This window comes from Bos mutus, chromosome 28 (genome assembly GCF_027580195.1).
Source record: "Bos mutus isolate GX-2022 chromosome 28, NWIPB_WYAK_1.1, whole genome shotgun sequence".
Taxonomy (NCBI): Eukaryota; Metazoa; Chordata; class Mammalia; order Artiodactyla; family Bovidae; genus Bos; species Bos mutus.
The window spans coordinates 29039624-29058227 of record NC_091644.1 but is presented as its reverse complement, the minus strand read 5'-3'; the positions used below and the strand labels follow the sequence as shown (position 1 = coordinate 29058227).

Sequence of the window (18604 nt, the reverse complement as noted above, 5' to 3'; positions counted from 1 at the left end):
GTAAGGAAGAAAGCTATAATATAGCACTGTATCTAACAGTTTTCAAGAATTAGATTTCTGAATTCAAAAGGATAAAAAGTTATAGACTTAATTCTGATATAAGCATACAAAAATTACATTTATGATTACATTTATGTATGACATGATTATATCTGTATGTTATATATGATTACATCTATATTATATATTTTAATCTCTCTATGTGTGTATAAGTGTGTGTATATATATGTGTGTGTGTATGTATATGTCTGTGTCTGTATATATATTTGTTTATAAATTGTCTCCACAATCTACAAGGGGCTTGTGGCCACTTCAGTCTTCTAATGGTGTGGTTGCAATTGTTTAAGCTATAGCAACCATCTATATCATTTTCCTGCATAGCCACCAACCATCTCAGAGAGGGAATATCCTTTCGGACAGAGCTTTCCCTAGGTGTATCAAAGAGAGAGCCCAGAAAAATTCCTAGAAATATTATGGAAATTACTCTTCCTCTCTCAGACACAGTGAGAACAATTGTGATTCTATTAATAAGCTGCGTGGTTACTACCCATCAATGACTTGACAAGTGTGATAGTTTCAAATTTTTTAGCATAACTTCTACAATAATAAGTAAAACCTGGCAAGTAGAAACTATAGCCGATATCATTTTAAAATACAGAAACCACTGCATTGTAATTAATTGCTATTCCAGTAAATCTAACACAGTTATATTTGTGTGGATAAACATTTATGTACACATGCATTTATCTTACATATACATGAACTTTTATCATATGGAAAACATGGCAAATTACATATGGCAAAATTTGATTTCTCTAGAATGGTGTTTGGATTAGCACAATTTTTAAATAATTGAAAGTTAATTAAGTTGTGAAACTTTAAAATTGGGGCCATTGTGATAGTAAAAATATATACATTTTATGAAGTGTTAAGTGCTCTAAAGTGTTAGTGATGATAAATAAAGTCCCAGGGCTTCCTTTGAATACCTGCACTCTCAGGGATGGGGATGTTTCTGAAAATACTAGCTTGAAGGACAGGGTAAGGGGCTGGGGAAGGCCCAGAGATATGTTGCTAAAATGCTGTATGACCTTTAACAAATTATTCACCATCTCTGAACCTTAGTTTCCTCATCTGTGACATGGGAGAGATTTGGAATAGATGACATCTAAAGCTTTTCCTTCACTAAGATTATGGACTCTGAAGATACTCAGATGACTTAAGCCATTTTTTCTAAGACTGTGTTCTAAGTCATGGCAAAATGGACATCCTAAATAAAAAAAAATTATTTTTGGCATCAGGAGATGATAGATTCCAGGAAGCAGCCCTGCCCCAACACTCCCAATGTCTTCAGAGCATTCTGACATTTGTAAGCATCTATGACCTACTGTTTCCTTCATGTTTAATATAACACTAACACTTTTATTTATAAAAGCTATGGCTCTTTTTGGCAAATAATGTTAGGGATCCTCGGAAGTAACCAACAAATGAAAATAAACAACATTTTAGAACATGCACTTTTTTTTTCCTCGCTGTTGATTTTTTTCCCTGTGATTTCAACATTACTAATAAACTGAGTAGCAACAGAGAGACCATTTTTATAGAACTTTAAAAAATAATATAAATAAAACAAATGGAATTAAAACTGTTGTGCCCTACCTGCTGAATGTAGCTTTAAAAAAAAAATAAGAATACAATGCTACCCTAAACAACGACCCATATTCCAGTTTAGCTGGTTTAAAAGTTTAATTGCAAAGATCAGCTCAGACTATTAGGCTTATAATTAGAGATGGTCTCATAGAGAATGAGAAAGTATTCTAGATCCAGAGCATTGCTTACTACAACATGGGCATGCATTTTTAATGAACCACTTGCTGAGTACCTCTGGGGAGAGAATTATGCTTACTGCTACATTAAAAGTAATGAGAAAAATAGAAGTAAAATACAGTGTCTTAAATATTAAATGACAAAAAAAGTTAAAAGAACATCAGTGGGCATATTTTATTCCTTTCTGGATATGTATGTGAATTCTATTAATGCAAAAAAAAAAAAAGGTTGGATTTTGTGGGGGACGTCAGATTTTCACAAAACAATAAAGAATAAAAGGTGGCCTAGAAAGCACAGGCCCATGCATATACAGGCCTAAATTAACCATAGAACATTTACTGAGACTTCACCTAAGTACCTCTTCTTACCCCCAGAACCACCTCTACCACACTTGGCTAGTTTAGGAAGGGACCTGGTGGCTTGTTTGTTACCTGAGGACTTTCAGGGGACAAAGACCTTGAACTCCTCATGGAAACAATTTAACAAGAATCCTCCAGGAAAATAGTCATCGACATTGCTTGAGCCTTTGTATGTTTTAGGCACCAAATTTGACGCTCTACACACATACTTTCATGACTGACCTGCCCTTTGGAGATGGTTCTCTTGTGGTCCCCATTTTAGAGATGAGGACACAGGTCTAAAGAGGGTCGGTCTCTTGCCCAAGGTCAAGCTGAGACTAGAGTTCATAACTATAAAACAGAACACTTCTGTGTACCCTGGAAGTCATGAGAAGGGGCAGGAAAGACTGGACTTATCCGCAGCTCACGCCATTCTTCATGTATTAGGTGTCTTGGTACAGACTTTTGGTAGCTTGGTTCCTTGGCCTTTGTGTTTCGAGCTGGGTTGAAACTACACATCTGTATCAGGCTCAGCTGTAGTTCTAAGTGGTGAGCGACCTAGTCCTTGAGGTGGGGAGGGGGTGGGCAGGGTGATGCTAAACAGACACCACACCAGAGAGAGGCTGTGATGTGACCAGACCCGCGTGCATTCACATCGGCCGCCAAGTTTCTGTTTTGGTCACCTCTCCTGCACATTTTAATCTGGAGACAATTACAGTCCATTCTGAGAAGGGATAAAGGGGATTAGCATCAGTGAGGTCAGCTCTGACAGTGACTCTTTGTGCCTGGGCCCGGACCTTGATCAACTGCTCTCTGCCAGGTGACAAGCAGGTACCCTCGGGCACATACTTCAGCAAGCTGGAAAAAGAGGGGAAGCGAGTCTTGGGGCTCTTTTATCTTGAGAGATTACTGAAGTTGGTGCTGTGCCAGTTGGATGAGGTTTTATTAATTGGCGGCATCCCCCAATTTTCTTGAAAAAGAGGGAAAGAATATCATCAATGCCTCCAGCATCCACATAAGGCTGACATCATTTTGCATTTAGTGCTTATGAGGTGCTTCACAGGTATTGACACTCACACCTTGCAACCACATTACGGGTTATGACCACATTTTCCAGATAGGGAGGCTGGAGCTCAGAAAGGTGATCACTGGCCCAAGGCCAAACAGCTTGTACGCAGAGGAGTCGGGGATCTAAGCCCCACAGTCCCTTCACTGGGTAGCCTCTACCAGTTGCTGTGGTCTTAGTAATGATGCTCCCAGACGCCTTTGATGGTAGAGGAAAGACTTCATTTAGCTGCAGGTGAGGACCTCCTCGTTTACGAAGGCTGGCAGACATCAGAAGAGGTCATCAGGATAATTCTAACATCTTTTCCCCTGACTGTCTGCTGCCGGGGGTTGGTTTAGGAGCAGCTGCAGTCTGTTCTGAAAGCAGGAGGGTGGCCTACTGACAGCCAGCCATCCTGGCTTGTGATTACAGGATTCTGTTTCCCTACTTGGGGATGCAAACGCAGGCTCCTGGGTCACAAAGGGAGTGCTCAGATTTCTGGTGTGAGGGCTTCCCTTTGAAGTTAGTTACTGTTTTCTGTGTTTCTGTTACAAGTTTGGAGAGATGTTGAGATAAGCAAAAATAAGCCCATTAGGACAATAAGCTTGATGGGGTGTCCCCAAATATATTTTTAAAAGATGGATAAGAAATATTTGCCAAACTCAACAAAAAATGTCTACCTCTAGAAACAAGTTAGAAATGCTTGAAGGGAATTTTTCTTTCTTTTCCAACAGCTTGTGAAGACGTGGAGATACAAGGTCTCCAAGATGCTGCTTGCTCTGCTCTAATAATATTCCTTTTTTGGAGATAGGGCCAGCATTTGACAAGTGACCCAGTGGCTTCTACTAGATGTAACAGGTAGTCTGAGAGACCCTTTGCTCCATCTCTGTTTCCCTAGAGGTGACAAGCCCTAGAGTTGAGGCCTGTTAGGGCAGAGAGCCTCAGGGACTATTACAGATCAAGGGGACCTTGAGCATGACCTAGTACATCTCTCACCTTTAGGATAAGGAGACTGAGGCACAGGAAGGTGGCTTTTTAAGATCCCTCATCCGTTGTTGGCAGGAGTCAAGCCCAGGTTTAAGTGACTGAAGACACTTTTCACTGTCTCCAACTTCTAGAAGACAGCGTGCCCCTTCTTTGAGGGGATTTTGATAGTACCTTGCCTGATGACATTTGTTAAAAAATATAGCCGTACATGTTTTCAGGGATGAGGAGCCCTGTGAGGATGAAAGGATATGGGGGGACTTGGGGGTTCACACATAGCAAGTGAACAACAGGCTTCTCATAATTGTAGAATTATGGAAAGAGGGTGACCTGGTACTCAAGCATTGCCTAAAAAAGTCTTCCAAGTTAGCAGTTAAAGAATCAAAGTCCTCTGGCAACACTTTCTAATATAAATACACATGCATATTCATTAAGATGCCGCTTGGGCTTTTCGGAAGGCACCTACCTCACTGTTGGCGCTTTCGACAAACGACCCCCCGAACATGGCAGCCATCCACTTGCAGCTACAGATCAGCAGCGGTTTGTGGGCACTGATGGCTCCATCGTCCAGCTTAAATGTCACATCTGCCCAAGGATGGAGGAAGCACAAGCCTGTGAGCCAGCCTTGCCAGGGGTTCCATCCATATCCATCTGCCCAGTCTCTCATCTCTTTTCCATACCCTTAACCACTGATGCGGTGTCCACCCCCACCTTGGGCACCAATTCTCTCCATGTCCTCCAAGGATATAAGGAGTAAGCATTTAAAATTATACATAAAGTCACAACACAAATACTGTGAACCATAACGTAACATAAAGGAGAGGAATATTCTTTTCTTATTTAGAAAAGTTTCAACATGGAGAACAGTAGAAAGAATAATAAAACAGTAACTGGTTTATCACACGCTTAATTTTTTCATGTTTGCCTTAGCTATATAAAATGTGTATAGATATATTTTAATAGCATACTTCAAGAAAAGTTATGACCAACATAGACAACATATTAAAAAGCAGAGACATTACTTTGCCAACAAAGGGCCATCTAGTCAAAGCTATGATTTTTTCAGTAGTCACATACGGATGTGAGAGTTGGACCATAAAGAAAGCTGAGCGCCGAAGAACTGATGCTTTGGAACTGTGGTGTTGGATAAGACTTTTGGGAGTCCCTTGGAGAGCAAGGAGATCCAACCAGTCCATCCTAAAGGAAATCAGTCCTGAATATTCATCGGAAGGACTGATGCTGAAGCTGAAACTCCAATACTTGGCCACCTGATGCGAAGAACTGACTCACTGGAAAAGACCCTGATTCTGGGAAAGACTGAAGGTGGGAGAAGAAGGGGATGACAGAGGATGAGATGGTTGGATGGCATCACTGACTCAATGGACATGGGTTTGAGTAAACTCCGGGAGTTGGTGATGGACAGGGAGGCCTGGTGTGCTGAGGTTCATGGGGTCACAAAGAGTTGGACATGACTGAGCGACTGAACTGAACGCGCTCCCAACTACTTTGCCAAGAATTTTCTAAAAATAAGATTCTCCTAGATAACCATACCATTATAACTCTTAAGAAAATCAGCAATAATTCTTTAATATCATCCATTATCTAGTTCATGTCCAATTTTTTCTAATTACCCCCAACTGTATTTTATAGTTTTTTGTTTTTTTTTTAATAAAAAGAATCCAGTTGAGGCTCCCACTCTGTGTTTGGTTACAAATCCTCTCTAGTAAGGAAAAGGAGATTTCATCAATTTCACTTAAGGTCCATTGTTTCATTTACTGCAGGTAAATCTTTGTAACATTTCTTTTCATTAACTTTCAAGACTCTCTCTCTACCATGATCGTCAATGTTTGGAGTAAATATTACTCAAAGTTTTAAAATTAATTAATAGATTCAGTGACCAGTTATTAAATGCATATTTCTATGGCAGGAATTATGAAAGATGAAAACAAAAACAGAAATATCTATATAATAATGGAAGTCAAGAAGTCAAATTTTTACAATGAAACATACACAGAGAGGACAATTACAGAACAAAAATAGCACAAGCCTATGAGATAGCATAAGCATGGACCAGTCACTCATCTTAGATACAAGTTATCAGGACGCTTGGGCAACCCTTGGCGCAGTTATCAAAGACAACAAAGGGACAAAAAGCATCCAGACAAGCAGGGCACAGGATGGTGAGAACCCAAAGGAGAAGGGAGAGAAACTGATGAGGCTTTCCAGATGGGACCCTTTCCAGAGGGTCACCAAAATGGCCTCAAGGCTTTCAGCGACCCTGGGATCAAAGGCTGCTGATTTTTGTCATGGGTGCATGCTAAATGGTGAGTAGAAAATATCAGGGAAGGAATCCTGAAGGGCAACTATGAGTACTGAGCTGACTGGCTCAGGCTCAGGGGTAGCTTGACCTACCTTTGAGAAGCACTATGACACCATGGGGCTCTAGGAGGTAGCTTGCATTCAAATCCTGGCTCCACCACTGACTGCTGGTATAAACCATAGGCCAGCTACCTAACCTCCCTGCCCCTCAGTTTCCCCATCTGCAAAATGGAGATCATCATATTTTACCTTTAAGTGTGATGAGAATGAAATAGGCGAATACATATACTTTAGGTACATCGGGAGAAAAGTACTTGCACAAGTCAGCGATCGTTATCTCCCCCTCCTCATGTCTGGCTAATGTTTGATAGAACACAACCAAAGGTCCTGATGGCTTTGCCAATGGACCTGCTCACCTGAGAATGTCCCCTTGCTGAGACACTCTTTTATCCTATTGGCTTTCCGGACATGAAACGCTTTCGTAATCTCCTGGTTCATGAAGGCTTCCTTGTTCATGATGTTTTCCACCATCATCCGCAAATCAAACATCTCCAGGACCTCTGCGATCTGAGCCAGGCCCACCAGATCTTTTTCCTTTTCATCCAGTTGCCCCGTGTAGAGAAACTGGAGCAGGGTCCGGAAAGGGCCTGGCTGGACGGACGCGTCCATCCTGACCACGGTCACGGGGCCTAGCCGCTTTGAGACGGGGTTGACCTGCATCTCCTTGTGCATGCCGATGAACCCCTTGCTCCAGCCCGACAGGGTCTGTGTCTCTGCCACCAGGTCCTCGGCGTCCAGCCCCAGGGTCTCCTGTTGGGACAGGTTCTGGCTCGAGGGGGTCCACTGATCAGCCTGAGGCGTCCTTGGGGTGCCCTCTTCCCTTTCCTCATCTGGGTCAAGACTCTGTGCCCACTCCTGGGAATCCCTGCTTTGCTTCTCTCTCTCACAAGCTCCTTCACTCCAGTGGGGGGTTTCTTCACATTCCATTAAAAAAAGATCATAAAACTTGGAAGAGGAGGTAGCGAGGTAAATTCGGTGTGCAAAGATCTGCTCCTGGTCCTGGAGGATGAAGAGGACGTCGGCACACAGAGGATTGTCCAGTAAACAGGCAGCTTCGTTCGTCCCCGTGGAGGGACATTCTGGAACTTTGATGACCGGTGGGGGGGCTTTTGGAGGTAGGAATGGTGCCTGAAGTAAAGGTTTCTGGACTTTCTTCAGGTGGGATTTCCAGAACTGCAAGTGCCGTCGCGAAATGAGCGCCGCTCGGATTGCGTTGTCAAACACGTCTTTGATGCCAAACTGGTCAAACACACTTGTTTCATAGTAGGGTATACCCAGTTCCTTTGCAACCTCTCGGCCTTTTTCTGGGGGCAGAATATCCCCTCTCTTTATGGGCCTGAAATAGAATATTTTTAACATTAGAATCCATCTTATTTCAGGAAAAAAATAGTAATCAGGGCCTATCTAAGCACCTGTTTTAAATCCTATTCAGACTTTTTTTACTAGACTCTTGAAAAATCTACGACCAACCTCAAATCTTTGAAATATAAAGGACTTATGACGGCAGGGGAAAAAATGCTTTCAGTAGTAACAACAATAACTCAAGCATCACTCATTTCACTAGCTGTTTGTTCCTGGGTAGGTTACTTAACGTTTTTCTCAGTTTTCCCATCTGTAAAATGGGAAGAATAACAGTAAGTACTTGCATCTTAAAGGATGACTGAAAGGTTTAAGTGAGATAATTAGCCCAGCATAGTACCTATTCCACAGTGAGTGCTTGATCAGTGTTAGCTGATAACCATCATTACTGCCACAATCAGCATCATTTTCATCATTTTCCCCTTATGCTTACATTTTGCTTTATAACTTAAAAAGGAATCCACGTTCATTTTCTCACTTGGGCCTCCCAGTATCCCTATGGGTGCTGTTTTCGTTCTGTATCCTGAAGAAACAGGCAGAAAGTTTAAAGGTCCTTTCCACTTGGGAAATGTCTTAAGGTCACATTTTAAAGTCACTGAGAGCGCTTTACTCAGCAGTCAGAGTCCAGAACTCCCTAGTTCTAGGCTAAATGATCCATGTCCAACAGCTCACCTAAGTCTCCTCTATTAGTTTTGTGAACCTTCTTTCATATCTCACCCTTTCTCTTCCCCTCTTCAATCAGGCAATCATCTTTTGCCTGGATTAGTACATTAGCCTCTTAACTCATCTTTCTTCAGAATTTTTCCACATTTTAGCTCATAGCATTCACTGTTACACAAAAATTCCTTATGTACTACAAGTATGACTTAGCTGCAATTCTTTAAAAAAAATTTCCTCTGGTTCCATAGAGCCCAGGGAATAAAATCTAAACCCTTTAGAGTAGCACACAAGGCCCATTTACAGTCTAATCAGCCCCCAAGAAGCCAAGCTTCTGGAATCATTATTGGCAGGCAGAATAGTGCTGTAATTACGGTATAACCATGATCAAGACACAGATGAATTCCAGAACGCAGGCAAGATAGGATCTGTCGTTACATTGTTCACAAACACATACTTGATTCTGAGATGCACTCTTAGGAGATGATCTTCCTAAATAAAATATCTGGTGTACAGGACCAAGGGTGATGTTTGTGTAACAGGGACAGGTCTTAGGAGAAATAAGGTAATACTGGATAGAATTTGGATTTGAGGCTCTAGATGGAAATGAGGGAAAACTGCACAGAGTTGTAGAGGTGGAAGTAAAGAAGGGTTAACTTCAAGCTTTGCTCCTATGGGCTTTTGATGGATTATGAATTGATGAATCTCTTTAAGACTTAGATCAGATACCACCTCCTTCATGAAACCTCAGAATTGTCTACGGAAAGGACTGTGCCCTGGAGCTCTCTGTAACTCTCCTCCACACATGCAGGGTGTGAGGCCTGAGTATCCTAACCTTTGACACAGAAAGTTCTGAGGCCCGGGGCTAGTCTCTCATTTGCCAGGAGGCCTCTTTCCCTCTGCGTGGCTTATAATATGCAGTTCCTAGTCCATGTATTTAAGAATAGAAGGAACATGAAATGTTTTCAGGACATTTATCCAAGATGTACCTAGAACATCAGAAATTATCTTGACAAAGTACCATTTGCTTTTGCTGTGAGAGCATAAAAACTTATGTCTGTATAAAATTTTATAATAAGCTTATTAAGGCAAAGTACCTACTACCTGGAAGGAAGGCAGTAATATCAACATTTTGGGAAAACCTATGTTTACCAGCAAAAAAACAGAGTTAAGAATAAAACACATATACAATTATTTTTTAAAAGAATACTGAAGGAGTATATGTTTAAAAAAAATTCATTCCTCCCAAGATTGGTATCCACATTTTATATAGATGGAAACAAATCCTTCTTCAAGCTGTATTTTAAATGTGTGACACTCTAAAAATAACACCACCAGAGAGCCATTTAAAAAGCAGTATTGTTTTTAACCATAGGTCTATGTAATCTTTAAAAACTGGACACGGCCACCTTAGGAATGAAATACTCTAAGAAGTTGGATGGAGGAAGATGAGAAGGTTAAAAATACTTGGATATGAGTATTTGCATGAACTTGATGTTCATGGGGCCAAGAATCATAGATGATGGCTCTGAATTTCACTTCAGTTCAGTTCAGTCGCTCAGTCGTGTCCGATTCTTTGTGACCCCATGGACTGCAGCACACCAGGCTTCCCTCTCTATCACAAACTCCCGGAGCTTACTCAAACTCATGTCCATTGAGTTGGTGTTGCCATCCAACCATCTCACCCTCTGTCTTCCCCTTCTCCTCCCACCTTCAATCTTTCTCAGAATCAGGGTCTTTTCAAATGAATCAGCTCTTCCCATCAGGTGGCCAAAGTACTGGAGTTTCAGCTTCAGCATCAGTCCTTCCAGTGTATATTCAGGACTGATCTCCTTTAGGATGGACTGGCTGGATCTCCTTGCAGTCCAAGGGACTCTTGAGTCTTCTCCAACACCACAGTTCAAAAGCATCAATTCTTCTTCACTCAGCTTTCTGTATAGTCCAACTCTCACATCCATACATGACTATCCAGACATGAATTTCACCTACCTTTATTATAAATCTTAATTTCCAGAAAGACATTATTATGAGTAACTAACATTTTGTTTAACACTTCACCAAGTTCAAAGTGCTTACTTATTTTTTTTTGCTGTACTTGGCAATAGGCAGGATCTTAGTTCCCCAACCAGGAATCAAACCAGCCCCCCTTGCATTGGGAGCTGAGTCTTAACCACTGGACTACCAGGGAAGGCCCCCAAACACTTTTATATACCATATCATAATTAGAGAACTCACTTTAAGCTCTGGCCAACCATTTTACAAAAATGGGTTCCTGACTAAGATGATGGTGAAAGGAACATTGGGGTACATGTGTCTTTTAGAATTGTGGTTTTCCCAGGGTATATGCTCAAGTGGGATTTCTGGGTCAGATGATTTATTCCTACTTTTTAAAGGAATCTCCATACTGTTTTCTGTAATGGCTTTGTCAGTTTACATTCCCACCAACAGTACAGGTGGGTTCCCTTTTCTTCACATCCTCTCCAGCATTTATTATTTATAGATTTTTTTTTTTGAATGACCATTCTGACTGGTGTGAGGTGATACCCCATTGTAGTTTTGATTTACATTTCTCTAATAATGAGCAATATTGAGCATCTTTTCATGTGTTTATTGGCCACCTGTATGTCTTCTTTCATCTGTATGTAGGTGAGGAAGCAACAGTTAGAACTGGACATGGAACAACAGACTGGTTCCAAATAGGAAAAGGAGTACGTTAAGGCTGTATATTGTCACCTTGCTTATTTAACTTCTATGCAAAGTACATCATGAGAAACGCTGGGCTAGATGAAGCACAAGCTGGAATCAAGATTGCTGGGAGAAATATCAATAACCTCAGATATGCAGATGATATCATCATTATGGCAGAAAGTGAAGCAGAACTAAAGAGCCTCTTGATGAAAGTGAAAGAGGAGAGTGGAAAAGTTGGCTTAAAACTCAACATTCAGAAAAGTAAGATCATGGCAAATAGATGGGGAAACAGTGTCAGACTTTATTTTTTTGGACTCCAAAATCACTGCAGATGGTGACTGCAGCCATGAAATTAAAAGACACTTACTCCTTGGAAGGAAAGTTATGACCAACCTAGACAGCATATTAAAAAGCAGAGACATTACTTTGCCAACAAAGGTCTGTTTAGTCAAAGCTATGGTTTTTCCAGTAGTCATGTATGGATGTGAGAGTTGGACTATACAGAAAGCTGAGTGCAGAAGAATTGATGCTTTTGAACTATGGTGTTGGAGAAGACTCTTGAGAGTCCCTTGGACTGCAAGGAGATCCAACCAGTCCATCCTAAAGGAAATCAGTCCTGAATATTCATTGGAAGGACTGATGCTGAAGCTGAAACTGTAATATTTTGGCCACCTGATGCAAAAAGCTGATTCATTTGAAAAGACTCTGATGCTGGGAAAGATTGAAGGTGGGAGGAGAAGGGGACGACAGGGGATGAGACGGTTGGATGGTATCACCGACTCAATGGTCACGAGTTTGGGTAAACTCTGGGAGTTGGTGATAGACAGGGAGGCCTGGTGTGCTGCAGTTCATGGGGTTACAGAGTTTGACACGACTGAGAGACTGAAGTGAAGTGATATGTTCTTTGGAGAAATGTCTGTTTATGTCTTCTGCCCATGTTTTGATTGGGTTATTTGTTTTGCTGATATTGAGTTGTATGAACTGCTAATAGATTTTGGAGATTAACCCTTTGTCAGTTGCTTTATTTGCAGCCAGGACATGAAAACAACCTAGATGTCTATCTCCATATGAATGGATAAAGAAGTTGGTGTATATCTAAACAACGGAATATTACTCAGCCATAAAAGGAACATATTTGAGTCAGTTGTAGTGAGGTAGATAACCCTGGAGCCTCTTATACAGAGTGAATTAAGTCAGAAAGAGAAAAACAAGTATTGTATATTAATGCGTACATATATGGAACCTATAAAATTAGTACTGAGGAACCTAGTAGAGAACAGACTTTTGGACACAGCGGGAGAATGTGAAGGCAGGATGAATTGAGAAAGTAGCACTGACATATATACACTATCATGTGTAAAATAGATAATGGGAAGTTGCTAAATAACACAGGAAGCCCAGCCTGGCACTCTGTGATGACCTAGAGGGGTGGGATGTGGGAAGGGGAGGGAGGATCAGGAGGGAAGGAATAAACACACACACACACACACACACGATTCATTTGTGTTGCTGTATGGCAGAAACCAACACAAAACTGTAAAGCAATTTTCCAACAATTAAAAAATATGTAAAATTTTTTTTAAAAGAAATAATGGTGAACACGAGAGGGGTCAGGACATATCTCTTCCTCATGATTAACAAGCTAACTTAAAGTATTCAGACTGATTGATGGGATCTTGGAGCCACTAAAGAACAGAACCCAAGGCTACAAAGACATCTGCTACCTCTAAATTTTAATTTAACTGGCACACTGAGTCCCTTGGCTTACCTTGCTAAAGGGCGTCTGGCTCTATTAACAGCTTCAAGATCAGCATAGCGGAGATCTAGCTGGCAGCCAACTAGAACAACAGGTGTACGAGGGCAAAAGTGCTTGATTTCTTGATACCACATGGTTTTCACATGATTTAGGGAATTGGGATTAGCGATCGAAAAACAGAGGACCACAACATCGGACCTACAAGGAAATCACAAAAGAAGCTGTATTGCTTTTTCACTTTTTCTCTTTTATCATCAGGATTCCTCCCCTTCCCCATCCATCGAATGCCATATCATTTCACAATTTAAAAAAAAAGACCAGATATTAAAATACATCTCGGAGTCATGCAAACAGCCCATTAAGCCCCCACATTCCAGCACCCACACAGCCTGAGTTCATGTCCATGTTGCACTGCAGGAGGCCTAGGCACTGAAAAGTTCTGGATGAAGTTATTTCACAGGATAGATGGTTACCCAAACTGGACTCAGTCCTGGAACCACCACATGCTGAACTATTTCTATTCATCACAAGAAATAGTTTCAAGATAAAAGAAAATAATAAAAACTACCATTTACCAGTGTAAACAGAAAGGTGATGATGACTCAATGAAATAAAGCGAACAGTTTAAACATTGCAGAAAATGTAACAGGTATTTGCTGTACAGGGTCGGCAAATACACAGAAGGATTTCTGCCCTTCTTCACCCTCAAGCACAAATGTAGAGAGCGCAACCACTTAATCTGTTTCTGAAAAGAAAAAGTCCTGAATTTGCAGGAATTTCCACTTTTTGCTAGGTATAAGGTAAGAAGGTAGTATTTAACAAAAAACTAGCCAGAGTTAGATGGATGGCTAATAAGATGAGAAAATGTTGGAAGCAGATTTATCAAATGTTATATATGACATATAGCAGGTATATGGAAAAAGGAACATTGTTTTGTAGTCAGTTGTGACATAAATCTTCCATGTTTTATATAATAACTTACCATTCTAGAAGCCAAAGAACTGTTTTACAGAACAGTTGTTCAATTACGGTGTTTGATAGATAACTGCTAGAAGGCATCTTTAATAAGAATTATAAACCATCTTTCTAGGTTAAGATATGCAGAATGATGACATTGAAAACATGGAGGCAGAAAAATATAAAGGATAGAAAAAGTTATACCCAAGGATTCAAGACTGTTTTGCAGTTATATTCAGAAATAAACTTACAACTTTATTAGATGTTAATTTATTGCCTTTATTATTTATGTAATGAGAAGAATGAAGTTGATGAATCAAAACACCTTCTTTTTAAATCATTAATGAGCTTTTCTCCCTACATATCAATGAAGACAAATATATATATCCAGGCAACCATAAAATTTCTAAAAATAATCATTTGCAATGCAGCAAACTGCAGGGTGCTTATATTAAATGTAATTCACAAGTTGAGTCTTTAAATTTATATCCAAGAAAAACTGCACCAGACCACAACAAATAGAAAAATCCTGACATTAAAATATTTACAAATTATAAAGGAGGACCTAGGACGCAAAGCAGATGAAGTGTATTAATCTGCATGTTTAAAATGTCCTTGAAATAAAGATCTTATCAAAGATTCTTGGGCACTGGAAAATATAATGTGTGTAAAAATATGCATAACTATATAAATGAAAGGGAAGCATGTCTTGTCTTTGGGATTCTGATTTAGTTAGTAGAATATTCTGTGCACAGTCTTACTTGTAATCAGCATAAATAACGGTATCCAGTAAAGTCAAGAACGCTTTGAATTTTACATTTTTTTAGGAGCAGAGTCTTCTATTATTCATAATACTATTTCTATAGGATATCAGATACAGCTCTGCTATAAGCTTCATCCCAATCATAAAATGAAGCCACCAAGAATTCCAGCACAGTGAGAGTAATATGGTAATATCTGAGGTTCAAAATCATAAAGAAAGAATTGAAGAACTATATCCAGCGCATAAATGTGGAATAGTATATATATATATGTGTAATAAAATTGTTCTAATTCGTACCTTCTATTTCCATATTAAGGCACACTGCTATAAAGGAAATCATTCTCAGAGCTTAATTTATATGACAGACATGTAGCAAAATGTCAATTCTGTTATCTAATTTTATGATACAGCATGTGCGGTTTTGAAATCAGAGCTAGCTCGGTTGCCAAGGTTACCGTGCTAACACTCATGCCATTGAACATATACTAGCTGCTATCCAGATGACCTGTAAACAAGTACAGACAGGACCCTGGGGGTTGGAAAAAATGGAATCTCCCGATGAGAACAGCACAATGCCATTGCACAATACAGGTCCGGAGGGCCCAATTTCTAACTGTGTCACATCAATATCTCAGTGCATGAAATGCTGTTGGAAAGCTGGAAAAATAATTCAATGCTCTGTAAATATTTTGCTTCAAAAGGATGATGGTTAAAGAGAAGAGGTTGTGCTGAGAGCAATACTACCTCTGAAGCGAAAATAACTTATTGAGTCAAAATTCTATTTGCATCCTTGAAATGAAGTTATCCGTCTTCTAAAAAAATTTTTTAAATGGACATTTAGATGCTATGAGAATCTGTCCCCATGATTTTACATTGGAAGCAGATAAAAAATTAAATCATATTTGATCTACCAACCTGCTTAAATGTCTTTAACCCTTCTTGATTTAAATACCAATTCAAGTTAAGAAACATGACATACAGATTATACAGAATCTTAGTGTTAAGTCCTGCTGTATAAATGCAGTGTCCTAAAACTGATTTTAAGCAAAAGCCTGAGGATCAATGGATGTAGGGACAGGGCTGTAGAAAGATGCTGCACTGACACATTCCTCCTCCCGCAGCATTCTTTTCTAATTCCTAAATTTCAACACATCAGTATCCTCTATGATATAAACATCTATACAACCAAGTAACTATTTTGAGAATGCCATTTATTCCCTCTAGATATTGAGCCATTTTTCTATCTAGTCGAAGAAGACACAAAACCTGCAGCTAAGAATATCTCCAGCTTTAGGCAGAATTCCAAGGAGCTAGAGATATTAAGTAACTTTTAATCAAAACATTCATTCCTGGGTAGAGACTATTCAATGTCTGACATGAGTTTGTGTTTAAAAATGCCATTCCTATGAGAGATAAAAAGAAAAAGGCAAGTTCTAGCATTTCTGCTTCCATGGCTCTGTTACATTTTTTTTTTTTTATCTTTGAAGAGTTGTGTTTAAAATAATTGAGTTGAATTTTAAAAAATAGTTGGGAGGGGGAGGTATGATGAGGACATTCGTACATATTAGGCAGCAGAGTTGGCCTAGAAATGACCTCAGGGTTCCTATTTCAGCTGTAAAAAGAATCTGATAGGATTTAAATGGAGTCTTACAGCTATTTGGAGTAGAAAGAATAAGAATTCGAGAATGCTGAGGCAAAAGAACACAGGAGACAAAACTCAAGCTCCAGAACTTGAATACTGAGAAGAGTAGGAAGAGGTTTGGATTTTTTTTTTTTTTTGACTGAGCTAAGTGGTCTTATTCTTTTAAAGAAAGTCAAGATTACAAAGGATCTAAGTGTATGGTCTTGGTTGCTTGCCTGTGAATGTTTATTTATTTATTTTTTTGAGAAAACTGTGATTTATTGTTTCTAAGGGGAATGTCGGTATAAAAGTTTCTCTAGGGTACTGACACATCAAATAATGCCTGTGAAACAATCTGAAGTAAATTCATCAATATGTGTTGAAACAATTGCAGATCTACAGTTTAATGGAGCTGTGGGAGGTAGGGAGGAGACCAGAGAGAGACCTAGTCATCCCCCAAATGCTTGAGCTGATAAAGCTGTCAATTGTAGCAGTTCTTCTTCTATAAGAAAAAGTAATAAAAAACAAACAACAACAAAAAAAACCCATTATTTTTTTTGCTATCTTTCAAGGAGAACACTGGACAAAGATAGCATGCAAAAGATTGGCAAAGATATTTGGATAACTTAAGGAATGTATGCAAAGTTGGGGCCAATCTTTGTTGGAGGATTAAAGAAAAAAAATCTGAAAAAATGCAACTTACCCACATATCTTGGGCCAATACAGACTTTAAAAAAATGCACTATATTATTATATTATTTATTGTATATTGCTATGGGCATAGAGTGAAATTTTTTACATTGTCTTTAAAAATAGATTGCTATTAAATATAAGGTGGATTTTCCTTTTAGGGTAATAATGTGTGTGTGTGTGTGTACATATTTTTTCTCTTTCAAGATGGACTTTAAACACATTTGAAATGCCACCCATTCTCCTGGCCAGTCGTTATCATCTAGATTCAAATATAGGAAACTTAGTGGAAAAAGATCAGGGAAGCAAACAGAAACGCAATTCACCCTTTGAAGAAGTGGTCAAAAAGGAGAGAGATAATAATATCAAATATTTTCTATTAGGAATGAATTGTCCATGTTCTCTACTATCACAAAAGTACTTTCTATCTTCTTAGCTTGTCTTCTCTGCTTTGTCACCACTGTCCAGCTAAAGAGCTGTGGGCCTTGGGTTTTCTTATCTGCTTAAGTGAAAAAAAAAAAAATTGCTAAATTATCCAGGCCAGCATGGGCAACGTGAAGGACAGTAGACTCCATCCAGTCCTCCAGATAGCTGTGAGCAGGACATCCATAGGCTCCCATCCAACTGGCCTCTTCCCAGGGTGCCAGTTCTGGTTTGGTCTCTTGCTAAGACCCTTACACTTGGTGACCAAGAATAAGCTAACAATCCTGTTTACCTGAATCTTCTTGGAAGTATATCCTTCTTAACATATACTTTTATACTTCTTCTATGGTAGGATTCCATATCTTTATGTCACTATTGCCTATTATTATTTCTTTTTTAAGTAGAGACTCCCATATCCTTTATTGGTAGAGATCATGATCACATTTCAATGGGTTTGTTTGTTAACATACACAAGTCTTCTTCTGGCAAAGACTCAAGTAGATGTCCCTGACCTCCTCCTCCTTCCCCAGTAACCGAGGTAGGCTCTTTACAGAAACGTTTTCAAAACCATTCATGTCAACAATACACCTTTCATGCATATAGTCTGACAGCGCTGTGCAAACAGACAGATCAAAACATCACAAAACAGCTGGGAGCATGGCAGAAAAAAGGAATGTGTGACACGTGGCTTTGGAAAGTTTTAGTAGGGGAGCAGCCCGGTGTGTATGAGATGTGGAGGGAGTTGTCAGTGATGGTGAACATAAGCACCTGGAGATGAATGGCTGTGTAAACTCATACTCATGGAAAATGGAGAGGCCTGTAGGGGAGCGCCTGGCAGGGGGTCTGGGGAGAGCAGGGCAGAAACATGCAGCGCCCTGGATGTGAGCAGAGAAATCAAGTCAATACTTTACCAATAGCAGTGAGGCTTCTTAAGTACAGATGTTATGTGGGGAAAACTGAAAACACCCTGAAATATATTCAGATTTGGGAGTCATTAGCATGCGCAACTATTTCTCCCAAGCTCGTAATTGTATGTTTAGTAGGAAGCAAATATTTTAAATCAGTCTTCCCCCACCCTCCAAAAATGGGACTAAAGCAATGCACCCTCTTAAGTGTAGGA

The 18604-nt window shown here is 39.7% G+C and overlaps 1 protein-coding gene across 13 annotated transcripts in view; it reads right to left on the bottom strand.

The window, feature by feature from the left end:
- Window positions 1-18604, bottom strand: part of RHOBTB1 (Rho related BTB domain containing 1) — a 141584-nt gene that overhangs the window by 9690 nt on the left and 113290 nt on the right. For 12 of the 13 annotated variants that reach the window (XM_070364803.1, XM_070364797.1, XM_070364802.1 and 9 more), the window contains 3 exons: window positions 13043-13228; window positions 6927-7906; window positions 4658-4776 (listed from right to left, as the gene is read on the bottom strand). In XM_070364803.1, coding sequence (XP_070220904.1) covers window positions 4658-4776; window positions 6927-7906; window positions 13043-13228 — 1285 coding nt within the window. The remainder of the gene's footprint in view (window positions 1-4657; window positions 4777-6926; window positions 7907-13042; window positions 13229-18604) is intronic. The other variant, XM_070364805.1, reaches the window with a different exon arrangement.